This window comes from Haemaphysalis longicornis, unplaced genomic scaffold (assembly GCF_048455015.1).
Source record: "Haemaphysalis longicornis isolate Haplotype H1 unplaced genomic scaffold, Haemaphysalis longicornis Haplotype H1 scaffold_12, whole genome shotgun sequence".
Taxonomy (NCBI): Eukaryota; Metazoa; Arthropoda; class Arachnida; order Ixodida; family Ixodidae; genus Haemaphysalis; species Haemaphysalis longicornis.
This window is the reverse complement of record NW_027526225.1, coordinates 13345865-13359136: the sequence shown is the minus strand read 5'-3', so window position 1 is coordinate 13359136 and position 13272 is coordinate 13345865. Positions and strand designations below refer to the sequence as shown.

Here is a 13272-nt window from a genome sequence, read left to right as displayed (position 1 = left end):
GGAAGACAACAACAGCGATGGCTCAAAGGTACAGCACTCATCACATCACATCACATCACTTTAATACCTTAAAGACCCCCTGTAGGGGGTATTACATAAGGGGTGGGTAACAGATAAATGTTCGCAGGTCGTCAAATGGAAATGTGCGTGGTGACCTTCTCTTTAAATGTTGATGAACACGTGATGGCCGGAACGTCACAGGGAAGGCCATTCCAGTCCACTGCTACACGGGGGAAAAAAGAGGCAGAAAAAGTAGTAGTGCGAGCATGTGGACGCGCAATTTGATACGGGTGGGCAGTGCGGTGAGATATGCGCGTCGGTGGTACGATGTAGGGTGCTTGATTAAGAGGGCTGTAGAAAAACTTGTGTAGCAAACAAAGGCTGGTGATGCGGCGGCGCACTGAAAGATTAGAAAGACCAGTTTCGCGTTTAAGGGATGATATGCTTATGTCATATGAATATGAGGAATGAATGAACCTAGTGGCGCGGTTTTGCACAGATTCTAATTCATTTATCAAGTATACCTGGTGCGGACTCCATATGGGAGCCGCATATTCTAGTTTAGTTCGGATTAAAGATTTATAGGCGAGAAGTTTGACGTCCAGTGGGGCATGACGCAGATGGCGCTTTAAGAAACCCAAAGATCGGTTTGCTGATGATATGACGTTCGTGATATGCGTGCGCCATGAAAGATCACTGGTTAAGGTGACGCCTAGGTATTTATAGGATTGAACTTGTTCAAGAGTCGAGTTAGCTATTACGTAAGAAAAATACAAGGGATTACGCTGGCGTTGAAAAGAAACGAGTTTGCATTTAGTGGGATTAAGCTCCATTAACCACAGGTCGCACCATTGCTGTACACGGTTAAGGTCATTTTGGAGCGCAGTTTGATCAGAAGGGTTAGTAATTTTGCGGTATAGAACACAATCGTCGGCAAACATGCGGATGTGAGAAGATACATGCATGGGTAGATCGTTAATATATATTAGAAACAGAAGGGGTCCGAGGACAGACCCTTGGGGGACGCCCGATGTTACCGAGAGGGAGCTAGAATGGTTATTTTTAATATCGACAAACTGGGAACGGTTAGCAAGAAATTCTGAAATCCATGCTAGAATTTTTGGGTGCAGATTCAACTGGGCAAGTTTTAGTAAGAGGCGTTTGTGTGGTACTTTGTCAAAAGCTTTAGCGAAGTCTAGAAAGATTGCATCAGTCTGGAGGTTACGGTCAAGATTAGCATGCAAATCATGAGTAAATATCGCTAGTTGTGTTTCACAAGATAAAGATTTACGGAAGCCATGTTGGGCAGAATGAAAGAAATTGTTAGCGTCCAGGAAGTGCATTATGTGAGTGTATATGACGTGTTCCATGATTTTGCATGAGACGCTGGTTAGTGAAATGGGACGGTAATTTAGGGGTGACTGTTTGTTACCTGATTTGTGGACCGGAATGACCTTTCCCACTTTCCAGTCGTCTGGTAACATTCCTGTTTCAAGCGACAATGAGAACAGCATCGAAAAATACACTGCAATAATTTGTTTAGTGTTTTTTAACAGTTTGGAGTTAATGTTGTCTACGCCAGCCGATGATGAAAGTTTAAGTCTGTCGATAAGGGACGAAATTCCAGCAACAGAAAATTCCACTGGAGCCATTATCGGTAAAGTCGTAGTAGGTGGCGAGGGAAGTGGCGAATCTGCTTCTTTAGTGAACACAGAGCAGAACGCGATGTTAAATACGTCGGCACAATCAGCGTCGCTAACTTCCTCTCCGTTATGGTCAGTAAGCGTTATTTCGCGTGTCGGTTGCGGGTTTATAACTTCCCAGAACTTTCTAGGGTTATTTGTTAGAATTTTAGGCAAGTCAGTGCGATAAAACGTCTGTTTTGCACTTCGAATTGCAGCATAATATGCGTCTTCTGCAGCATAGTACTTGTCCCATGCGCACGCAGTACCATTAAGTTTCGCAGTACGAAAGAGACGTTTCTTTTTGTTTTCTTGCCTTTTTAAACGTTTTGAAAACCATGGTTTATTTTCATTGGCGGGGAAGTTCATCTTGGGGATATATTTATTAGCTAACTCGATTACTTTGTCCCTAAAGACTAACCAGTTACTGTTAAGAGATCGGGAATCGAAATTGGATTCAAACGCAGGCAGGAAATCTCGCAGTTCGTTATTAATTGCTTCGTAATCACCCTTATTGTACATATGAATTGTTTTGCTGGAAATGTGACGTGTTTTAGGGATGAAGTTTAGTGTAGTATGAATAACTTTGTGATCACTGATTTCACGTAAGTACGAAATAGATTCTAAGCTTTCGGGGCTGTTTGTTAGTATCAGATCTAAAATATTCGAAGATTCACTAGTTACACGCGTTGGTTCGGATACCAGTTGCGTAAGGTTAAAGTTCAGACAAACATCGACAAATTCTCTTGCTTCGGTATTTCCTGTAATTAGTTGTGTTTGGTTCAGCCAGTCAATATTCGGGAAATTAAAGTCGCCATAAAGGAGGATATGTGCGGTAGGGTGTTTATTAGTAAGCGTAGATAGCATTTCATTTAATTCGCGGGCGAAATTTGGATCAGTACGAGGGGGCCTGTAGCATACGCCAAGTATTACTGTTTCGGGTGGTGCACGGCACATTACCCACAATATTTCAAGTTGTGAGGCAATGTTGATAAGTGAGCAAGATAGCTTTTTGCTAGTCGCGATGAGTACGCCCCCACCACGTGCGTTTTTACGGTCGTGACGAAAAAGGTTAAAGTGCGGCAAGTCAGCCAGAACCTCTGTATCTGAAATGTCGTCAGTAAGCCACGTTTCGGTCAATATAAGTATACTACTGCTAGATGATTTTAACAGATTAGACAGGGGCACGCGCTTAGGAAGAAAACTACGGATGTTAGTATAAATTACAGAAAACGAAAGCTTAGCTTTAGTGCTTGTACGTGGCTGTTGGCGCGCTTGCCGACGGCGTACTGACGGCGTACAGCGTACTGATCCCTATGTTTTTTCCTTGACAATTCCTGCTTCGTAGTCGAAAATGTATCGCTTAGAGCCAATGTGCAAAGTTTGAAAACGCAGTGAAAATGGCACAGATTTGCTCCTAGCGAAAGCAACGAGCTCTTTTCGGGCTATTCGAACAGGGTATGTGAAATCTTCGCCAATGCTAAATTTTGTACCTTTTAGTTTTGGGCCGTTTGAAAGGATGGATTCTTTAGTTTTGAAAGACGAGAGTTTCACTATTATAGGCCGTTTATGGTTATTGGTGTGCCGCCCTAGGCGATGTGCACGCTCTATGTCTTTTGGTTCAATTGTTAGTTGAAGTCGTTCAAGGCAGTGCTGGATTATTATTTCTTCTGACTGAGCGTATGTTTCCTTCGGATTAGAGTCAGGGAGATTGTAGAATATTAGATTGTCACGCCGGGAACGGTTCTCGAGGTCGTCAAGACGCTCGTCTATGTCATACACCCGGTGAGTTAACTCATCGGTATTAGTATGTATTGCGTCTACTTCTGCTCGAAGGGTTAGAAGATTTTGGCAGTGATTTTCCAAGACAGCAATGCGCTGTCCAAGATCGGTGATAGTCTGGTTAGTGGTGGCTATCTCGGATTTAAGACCTTGCATTTCCGATAATATTGTCGACTGGCCCTGTGACAACTTTTTCAGCTCAGCGAGAATATCTGGCCCGGGGTTCATCTCTACATCTCCCGATAGCAATAGCAAGGCACGTATGACATTCACACATTCGGTAACAAGCAAACAGCAGCACTGTGGGCTCGGCAGCTGCACCAAACAGTAATTATTTGATTTTTTAGTAGACGTGGGATACGAACTACCAACCTGCATGATCAAGATGAACGGGTTAGCGGCCTGTGTGGTGGCACAGCCGCGAAGCCCACAGTGCGCGCTGGATGGTGGTTGCGGCTTTATAGGCTGCGCAGGAGATGTTGTCGACGGCGATAGGGTGGCTGGATTTATCTCGACGATCCACGGAGGGAGGGGTGGCGCTGCCGACGGTCCGGAAGCATGGGTGCCAGGGAGGGGGCAAACACAAGGTTCGCCTTCGTTGGTAGCAGACAGGCAGCTTCCCGGAGTGACAGACGATACAGCCAGCAAGGCAGGCAGTAGTAGGTCGGTGATGATGCGGGCAAAAACCTGCATGATCAAGATGAACGGGTTAGCGGCCTGTGTGGTGGCACAGCCGCGAAGCCCACAGTGCGCGCTGGATGGTGGTTGCGGCTTTATAGGCTGCGCAGGAGATGTTGTCGACGGCGATAGGGTGGCTGGATTTATCTCGACGATCCACGGAGGGAGGGGTGGCGCTGCCGACGGTCCGGAAGCATGGGTGCCAGGGAGGGGGCAAACACAAGGTTCGCCTTCGTTGGTAGCAGACAGGCAGCTTCCCGGAGTGACAGACGATACAGCCAGCAAGGCAGGCAGTAGTAGGTCGGTGATGATGCGGGCAAAAACCTGCATGATCAAGATGAACGGGTTAGCGGCCTGTGTGGTGGCACAGCCGCGAAGCCCACCTGTTGCGACCTGTACAGCTGTTGCGACCGGGTGTCCGTAATTGGCGCAGTAGAGGCCTGGCCGCTGCCGAACTTGTAGCCGTTTCCACTAAACTCTCTGCTCTCCTCTGCGGGCCTCCCTCCTCTCCCCGTCTTCCCCGTCAGTCTTGGGTGTTCAGCAGTGTTACGTATACGACCGATGAGGAAAGAGGACGCACGCAGTACAAGGAAGACAACAACAGCGATGGCTCAAAGGTACAGCACTCGCCTCGTATGCGGAAGGTCCAGGGTTCGAATCCTGGTACCGCCGGACACCCACCGGTTTCTTTAATGGGTACAGGCGTCCCTGGTCGAGTGCGGACCCTTGAAAGGGGATTTCACGTCTGGAAAGCTGCCTTTACCCTATCGAGGGGCCCCTGACCCTTGTCCATCTGGCGGGGCCCCCGGCCATCATGCCGCGTTGCGCCATTGCCGGGGGTGAAAGAGTCTGGCGGCTTGTCCTGCCACAGGCGGTTGCGAGTTGAGCGTCCATCGTGGCTGTGGAAGGCACCATGTGAATTCGTGTTCCTTGGTGGCGCCGGGCACCTACCGGTAAAATAGGTACAAGCGACTCCCCGGCCTGGCGCTCGGCCCTTGTGTGGGACTACAACGCTTGGGAAGTTCACCCGGCTTGCACGGGAAATCGCCCCTATGGAATGGGGCGGCTGCAAAATCGCAGGAACTTTTAATGACCGCAGCGATGGCTCAAAGGTACAGCACTCGCCTCGTATGCGGGAGGTCCGGGGTTCGAATCCTGGTACCGCCGGACACCCACCGGTTTCTTTAATGGGTACAGGCGTCCCTGGTCGAGTGCGGACCCTTGAAAGGGGATTTCACGTCTGGAAAGCTGCCTTTACCCTATCGAGGGGCCCCTGACCCTTGTCCATCTGGCGGGGCCCCCGGCCATCATGCCGCGTTGCGCCATTGCCGGGGGTGAAAGAGTCTGGCGGCTAGTCCTGCCACAGGCGGTTGCGAGTTGAGCGTCCATCGTGGCTGTGGAAGGCACCATGTGAATTCGTGTTCCTTGGTGGCGCCGGGCACCTACCGGTAAAATAGGTACAAGCGACTCCCCGGCCTGGCGCTCGGCCCTTGTGTGGGACTACAACGCTTGGGAAGTTCACCCGGCTTGCACGGGAAATCGCCCCTATGGAATGGGGCGGCTGCAAAATCGCAGGAACTTTTTTTTTTTTTTTTATTCCTTCAGCAACGACCTTTTTGTGCGCTGCATAGCCACTCAGAGTTGCAAACAAATAATAACAAAAGAAGGTATCACAGCAAGCGGGGCAATCTTATCTGAAGGCCCTAACGTAGAGCGACAGTTACATTACCGATTCTCTAAAAGCCTATATAACGGCGCTGAAATGTACTACCTGAAATTTGTCCATGCTTGCAGAAGTACGATCCCTGCCCAACATCAAAAGTGTAAACTCACGGTATTGAAGTGGCTTAGAATCGGGTATACCAACAGCTTTCCTACGAATAATACATTGGTTAATTTACGCTCACAATTTTTGCCTAGCAACCGGGGCATTCATCGATCAAGTTGGCACAGTGGTTCCTCCTGCACCGCTGGGAAGAGCCTGCCACACTGCATTCATTCCACGACCATTGCCTTTACTGAAACTAGACACTCCAGAACGGTTTCTCCAAAGGAAAGAAGGTCTTCGTCGCGCCACCCGAGCTCTAATTCCACCGTGTGGAACGGACCTCCCTAGCAGACTCGCTCGCTGGGAGGAGGTCTTGCTGCGAAGACTTCGTGTTGGTGTAGCCCTCTCTCCCGCTGTTACCCGGGAGTGGTCACCACGTTACCATGCCCCGTTCGCACTGAACTGCCACTTTTGCACGGCTCCTGCCGAAGATGTGGACACTGAACATTTGCTGTGGACTTGCCCTTCATTGGAAGCGGCGAGAACATGACACCTCCGAGGCACAGGCCTCCACCCTGGCAGACCACCTGACTTTCATCGGTGGATTTGGGGACCCCATCATCGCTCCCTCCTTGCGTTTGTTCGCGAAACGGGGGTTAATCTATACCTGTGACGTAGCATTTATGCCAACTGGCATACTATCGCAATAAAAAAAAAAAAAAGAGGCAAACTTCGTGTTCGGAAAGGTGGCCAGGGATGTGCGCCTCTGCTTCCCCATTTCCCTATCTTACGGAACAACGCTCCGTTTTGGGCAGTGTGTAATCTCATATTTCTTAATCTTTTAGATGCAGAGCATCTGATTCACTCGCCTTGTCACTCCGGCATCGTCGTCGTTGTCGTCGGCGTTGTCCACCCCTCCCCCATTCTCCTTGCCGTGCCAGCTGCGCTCTCCGCCACTCACCCCCTCTCCTCTCCGATAGCGAACACTCTCTCGTGAAGGGCATTGGATTGGATTGGATTAGATTGAATTGGATTAGCTTGGCTTGGCTTGGATTGGATTGGATTAAAGTGGATTGTGTTGGATTGTGTTGCGTCATAGCCGCGGCACGTTGCGTCATAGCCGAGTTGCGTCTTCCTCCCATGGTTTTCGGCTTTTAAGTGCAGAGTACTTTAGGCGCTCGCCTTGTCGTCCTAGCTCGCTCGCTCGACCGAAGTATATTGAGCACCACGGCGGCGTCCCGGAATAACGCTGTTGTTCGTTGTTTTTTTGCAGACAAACAGCGCTGTTACAAACATAATACACAACAACAAAACAAACCAATTGAATCAAGACATAAAATAACTGTTGCACTCTATGATACAGTGATGACTGCTAAAATATTTTCATTTTTGTGATCTTCTCCACTTGCGACAACCAGTCTGGAACACATTGGCGTGCCTTTTGCACTTCAAGAAAAGAGCGGCGTACCCCAGAGGCTCCGAAAGCCAAGCGGTTGATGTAGTCATACGCGTTCGAAAACTCGTGTGTCGCTTGCCATACATCTTCCAGTTGTCTAGCGCAAAGAAAACTATAGGTACATTTCAGGAAAAATATACGTAATTAACCGGCAGCTCCCGCGTTCCTTTGGTTAAGGATGCCTAAACGCAAAATGTGCCAGTGCAGCGCCGGCACGTGCGGGGAGAAAAGCACAAAGAGAACAGAACTCCCGCTGGCGCAGTTTCAGGCAGGGGGCGCGCGAGCACTGTGAAGGCGGGAAATTTGAATTGCATGGGGTGGTAGCTGTAAGCGGATTACGGCGGTACAGCCCATTATGGCGAATCACTGCTCTGCACTTCCGACAGCTTTCACATTGAGTGGAACGCCTTTAATTTTTTCATGTCTGAGCAAGCGTGTTTGTTCTTAGACTGTTTGCTTCATACGTGTTTCGCCCTGTATTTGAAGCGTTTCTTGGTTATTTTTCGACCCTTTATAAACCGCTTTGTTCCTCCTTTGCTTCTTTCTCTGTCTTTTAGGCACTTCATGTCAGCCCAGCTCCGGTAATCCTCGCTCGAAGACGCCGTCTCCCGCCCTGAGTAGCCCGGCAGTAAGCCAGCGCAAAAGGCAGCGTACAAAGCAGCGCACGATAATAGGAGCTTCGTAAGCCGTTCTCGGAAAAGAGTGAAGTGCGCAGACAAACAGGGAGAAATCTGAGGCGATCGACGACAAGGAGGCGGCCAAGAAGCGTCCCGACCTGGGCGTTTTAATCACCTGTTTTTGCGTTACGCAGACGGCAGCGACGAAGACAAATAAATAGAAGGGAGCAGAAAGAGCAGACGACATGAGAGCGTGAAGGAGCGCAGACGATTTGAGGAGCGAGCCAGCTTATTAAGGAACTTCTGAGCCAAGGAGCCCAGATCAGCTTCCGCAGCAACGAATCCCTTCGTTTACGTCTGCACGGACGACAGCCAGTTGCCGAGCTGACGCCAGGTCGGGTAATCGGGAGGCAGAAAAAGCAGGAATTACGAGTTCCCGGTGCGGAAACATCATGAACGGAACGTTTAGCGCGAGAAAAGCTATGGCAGTGAGAACTATTATCTGAACTTACCTTTCGACCTGAAGCAGACGCTCAAGAAGGGGGAGTTCAAGTTTGCGCAACCGTGGTTAGTAAACTGGGTCGCTTAGCTCCATTCTTCTAGGTTTCGGGTGTACTGAAGCGGGAGGCTAAACAACGCAAAGAGGGAGAAATAAACCAGGGCCCGTGGGCCGCGAATAATTCGCCATTGTGAACAACGCGATCTGCCAGCGCCGATTTGACGATCTGTCATGTCTGCCCGCCCGCCGGCGGCCCCCGACGTCCAGTACGATCACAGCCGAGTGCTTACATGGCTTCAGGACTGGTGAGTGTCAATGCCAACACACAGTTGAGTTGACAGTTGAGTGTCCGTACACAGCGCAGTTCACTAACGCTTCCACTGGAAATATGGCTGAGTGACCTGAGAGACTATATCTTTATTTAAAATGTAACTTCTCTATATCTTTATTTAAAATGTAACTTCTCTGCCTCAACGATGACCACCGTATGCGAAAACGCACTGCTGAAAGCCGACTTTCTCTGGCGATCATGACGATCGTCGGCAAGTGAAAAATGGTTGAAACGCGAAGTCCTCTCGGATCGAAAGCCAAGGTCTTCAAAGTTCAAAATCAAATCCCAAATAGAAATCGTTACGCCCAAAGCACACCAAAAAAAAAAAAAAACTAGCACAATGGATTTCCACAAAGACACATCAATCGCAGGGGCACAGTCAACACGTTATCCATGGACAATCCCCCAGAGTGGGCACTGTTAAACACATCAAGGGCATCGTCACCATCAAAGTCCAAATTCAGGCGACAGCGAACGATGCGTTCGCTGTCCCAAGATATTAGACTTTGATTCCATTCGATCTTAAGAACTCTTCGCGATTCAACCAGCTTTATCGTTAGACGAAGAGGGTTTGAAGTTTTTTCTACAACGACCACAAACTTGCGCCAGAAAGGATAGCGGCGAGGCGCCTTCTATACTAATATTATTCAGAACAGGGAACTGGCCTCGAATTATTCATTGCGAATTTTATTTTATTTTACTGGAGGGTAGACATATCTTTCTGAAGGGTATACTTGCTGGAACGCGCAAGGAACCAGGCTATTAGTATAATACCGATATATTTTGCTTAATGAGAATGTCTCACTAGAACTTTTTTATTGATTTCAGAACATACACGTTACCTACGCAGAGCGCATTGACCTCGAGTTTTGAAACCTTAGTGCTCCAGCGAAAAATATTTAGGACTATGTTCCACGGCGTAAGCATTAACCAAGCCGATGGAGAAGGTTACATTGCTTTTTCCGTGCTGAAAGCTAATCTTATTACGTGAGTCCTAGATTAATGTTGATTTGTTTTGTGTTTCTTTTATGAGTTAATGTGCACAATGTAAGTTCACAATTTGTCATCTTTCTTCTCAACGAAAGCGAGTACTAAAAAGAGAGGGGTGGTTTAAACTTTCCGCTGACCTATAGGCGTCCCCGGTCCGCCAGGCATCGCCGTCACACAGAACAAATAAATCTAAGGTGTCTGTGCGTGCGCCTTTGATTAAATGTGGTAAATCAGAAAGAACTAAAAATAGTCCAGCTTACTCTGATTACCATTTGACTGGCGCTGCCCAATCCCCCTGACCATGCACGTGCTACGTGAGAGAACACAACAGCTTTTTTTCGTCAATGTGTGCAACCTAGTGGGAACCGAAAAAGTTTCGCTGGGAACAGCTTGGGACACGAAGATCCACTTTTATTGCTGCTGCAGGCTGTTCTAATCTCGGCTGACACTGTGCTTCCTTCGGCAGGATGAGTGTGAGCACGGGCGACGAAGAACAGCTGGGTCCCCCCGCCAACCACCACTACGCCACCATATCGTCACTGGGACACCGCTCGGTGCGTTCGGAGCCACGGGACTACGTCGACCCGGCGTACGTGGTGAGCGCGCTCTCACTAAGCCTCACCAAGAATAAAAGTCTCTCTCTCTCTCTCTCTCTTTACGGTACTGTTGTTGCAGTACAATCGTTACGGCAGAATACTGGAGCCATGCTGTCCAACACGCTTCATTTGAAACAGGGTAGCCTTTCTTAGGCGCTCGGTGAAGACCGAAATTTTAGGACTGCTGTCCGTCCGTCCCCCTAATCAGCCAACAACAGTATAGACCGTTTATCAGAGAATAGGGCTGATGGCCGAAGCGTAGAGACGAAGAATCAGTCTGCTTTTGTAGGGGCGATGAATCCGAATTCGAGGTTTGTCTTAGCTTAACCTCTCTGGACAGGCCACTTTTATTAGATAAGGGTCAACTTTATGCAGTAGGAATTACTTATTGAGGTGTAAGTTGTTTTATGTGGCGTGAGACGAGCGGGAGCTCCAAGCTCTGAACAATATTGCAAGAAATATGGACAGTCCCACGCAGGGGGTTTGCGGTGTGCTCGGAGGATAGGTTGACAGAATGTACATTTAGAGGAAGGGGGAGGAGAAACATATTTGTTGATGATGTGCAGTGTGTTTGCTGCGTTGGTGGCTAGGGTAGTGGGGGAGTTCTTCGTACGGCGGCGTCTTTAAATTTCGTTCAATTTAAATTTCGTCCAATCTTTCAGTTTCGCTCAATTTAATTGAATTTAAAGGGGCCCTGAAAGGCGTTTTGAGCAACAAGCGCAATCGTTAGATTGGGTCGTCAACGTCCTCTGTGCCAAGTATTACTCTTTTACGCGCAGCGGAAAGCTCAAACTGTTGTTGCAAAATTTGTCGCTTTTTTTTCACCCTTCCCTTCGTGTTTATGGACGCCGCCATCTTCACATGTCTACGTCATCGATTCTCAGATGTTCGTGATGAGCTAGACATCCTGCTATTGGGCGGCTTTTTCACGCACTTCCGGCAAAGAGATGAGTTGTCTCCTCAGCGTCGGCTCGCCGGCTGATCTGCCAGCGGAGTGCCGCAGAGCTTGGACATTTTACGACAAACGAAACAAGTGTAAACAAACGCTTAACCAGTTTTATTGAATGCAACACGGCCATAACACGACATGGATATTCTGTTACCTGAGTACGTTCCATAAAGAAAGCGTTGAAGCCCCGTGGTACTTCTTTCGTGCAATCGCAGAGAACGCCCTGAGCCGAATGCCCGGGTTTGACGCATATATTTTATTCAACTTCAAAACAATCCAGAGATGCGCTTCGAACGAACACAACGTCACAACATGCGTTGCAAGTCTGAACCGCGATTGACAGACGACGGGTTGCCTCCTCCTGCCCGTTGTAAATTCGGCACTCACCTCGCGCGCGTTTTGCGGGGACAAGCAGCAAGTCACTTAACTCTGGCGCTCACGCCGAGATTGGTATTAGCCACGCACACTGCACATACCCCATGCGAGGTTGAGTCGTACGTCGCTCGAGAAAGATAATCCAGACCATGGGAAGCCCTATCCACCCGCAGAAGCACAACGTCGAATTTCATCGCGAAACAAAGGCGTCCACAACACACACACCATCGCCTCCTGTAATGTCAAACGAATCTCGCACTTCCAAATGGGAGTGAGTGGTACGCCTGCAGTGCCCACATGTCGTGAGGTGGGGCCCCGAGCTGAACCGGTATCACGCAACCGTAACTGCCTTATGGAGCGGTTTGTGCCTTGTTGCCAAGGCAACCGATGTTTGAGATTGTCAAAGAAATGGCGCTCGCTCCAGCGCTAGAAAGCTCAGAGCCGCGGCGGAGCATGTTTTGCCAACGTTGCCGCTCTCCACCACGCGTCGCCCCAAGTTGAACTGGTCACATGATTGAAGCGTTTTGTGCACGGGTTCTGTATCGGTTTAAAATGTTTTTTTTTTCACATGCCGCTGGCAGGAATTACCACCGCCGCAAAATAACACCCGGGACCAGCGCGGACACATCTGATACGGCGCTTTTTGGATAAACAGTGGGCGGTGCATCAAAGGGAGCGAGCGCACGATACTCCCCGTGCGGCTGCGAGTTCGCCGCCGATAAAAAGTCACGTGACGGTGATAGCAACTGCAGCAACGTACACCGCGAAAGGTCAAGGCCAGGCGGCCGCACACATGCGGCCAGATTTTTCGTTCGCTTTTCCAGGCTTGAGCGGAGTGCGAGATTCATGGTGTCAACAAATTTTGCCCGTAGCAGACGGCAGCCTGAGGAGCGCAATAGCGGAAGTACGTGACCGCTGAGGAGCGCAGCATTATGGGAGGGAAGGCTCGCGCGCCGTCAACAGCGAAGAATAAGTTGAAAGGAGGAGGAAAGGCGGCGAGATGATAATTCGCGGTTTTTCATTTACGATTTATCCGCAAATACTCATCGCCTTAACAAAATTCTTGCGGGAGGAGATTGCTAATACATTGTTTTATTTGGTTACATGTACATCCATGAATCGGCGGAAGGTATTTTAGGACCCCTTTAAGGGGCCTCTTGGCTGTTTTATTTCGGAGGGGTTGTATAAAAGGTAAGCCTGGAGGAGGAGGCATTGGGGTGGAAGGAGGGGGGGTGTCAGTGGAAGGACAAGGTAAGTGCACCCGTGAGCCTTCCTGCACTGGGCGCCCTGGTTGCCTAGGCGAACAGCCTCGCGTCCATGGAGCCGGGCTACTCGTACACTCAGTCCGTCGCATAACCATCTGCGTCGCCTTGTCATAACGGCCACTGAAGAGGAAGACATCCTGAACCAAGAATCAAGAAACTGTCTTATGCTCCTTTTACCCTGACAGAGCTCGTCGCCACTTCCGTGTTCACCCAATGGGCACTATATATTCTTCGATATTTCACTCACACATTTCTTATCGCATAGAAGCTTGGGCATTTACTTG

The 13272-nt window shown here is 49.1% G+C and overlaps 2 protein-coding genes across 2 annotated transcripts in view; one reads left to right on the top strand and one right to left on the bottom strand.

The window, feature by feature from the left end:
• Positions 1 to 13272, top strand: part of LOC144162421 (ATP-binding cassette sub-family G member 8) — a 399408-nt gene that overhangs the window by 21174 nt on the left and 364962 nt on the right. Inside the window, exons 2-3 of the mRNA XM_077692940.1 lie at positions 7924 to 8787; positions 10270 to 10399. Coding sequence (XP_077549066.1) covers positions 8714 to 8787; positions 10270 to 10399 — 204 coding nt within the window. The 5' untranslated portion in view covers positions 7924 to 8713. The remainder of the gene's footprint in view (positions 1 to 7923; positions 8788 to 10269; positions 10400 to 13272) is intronic.
• LOC144162422 (ATP-binding cassette sub-family G member 5) overlaps positions 1 to 13272 on the bottom strand; it is a 107444-nt gene that overhangs the window by 84537 nt on the left and 9635 nt on the right. The window lies entirely within an intron of this gene.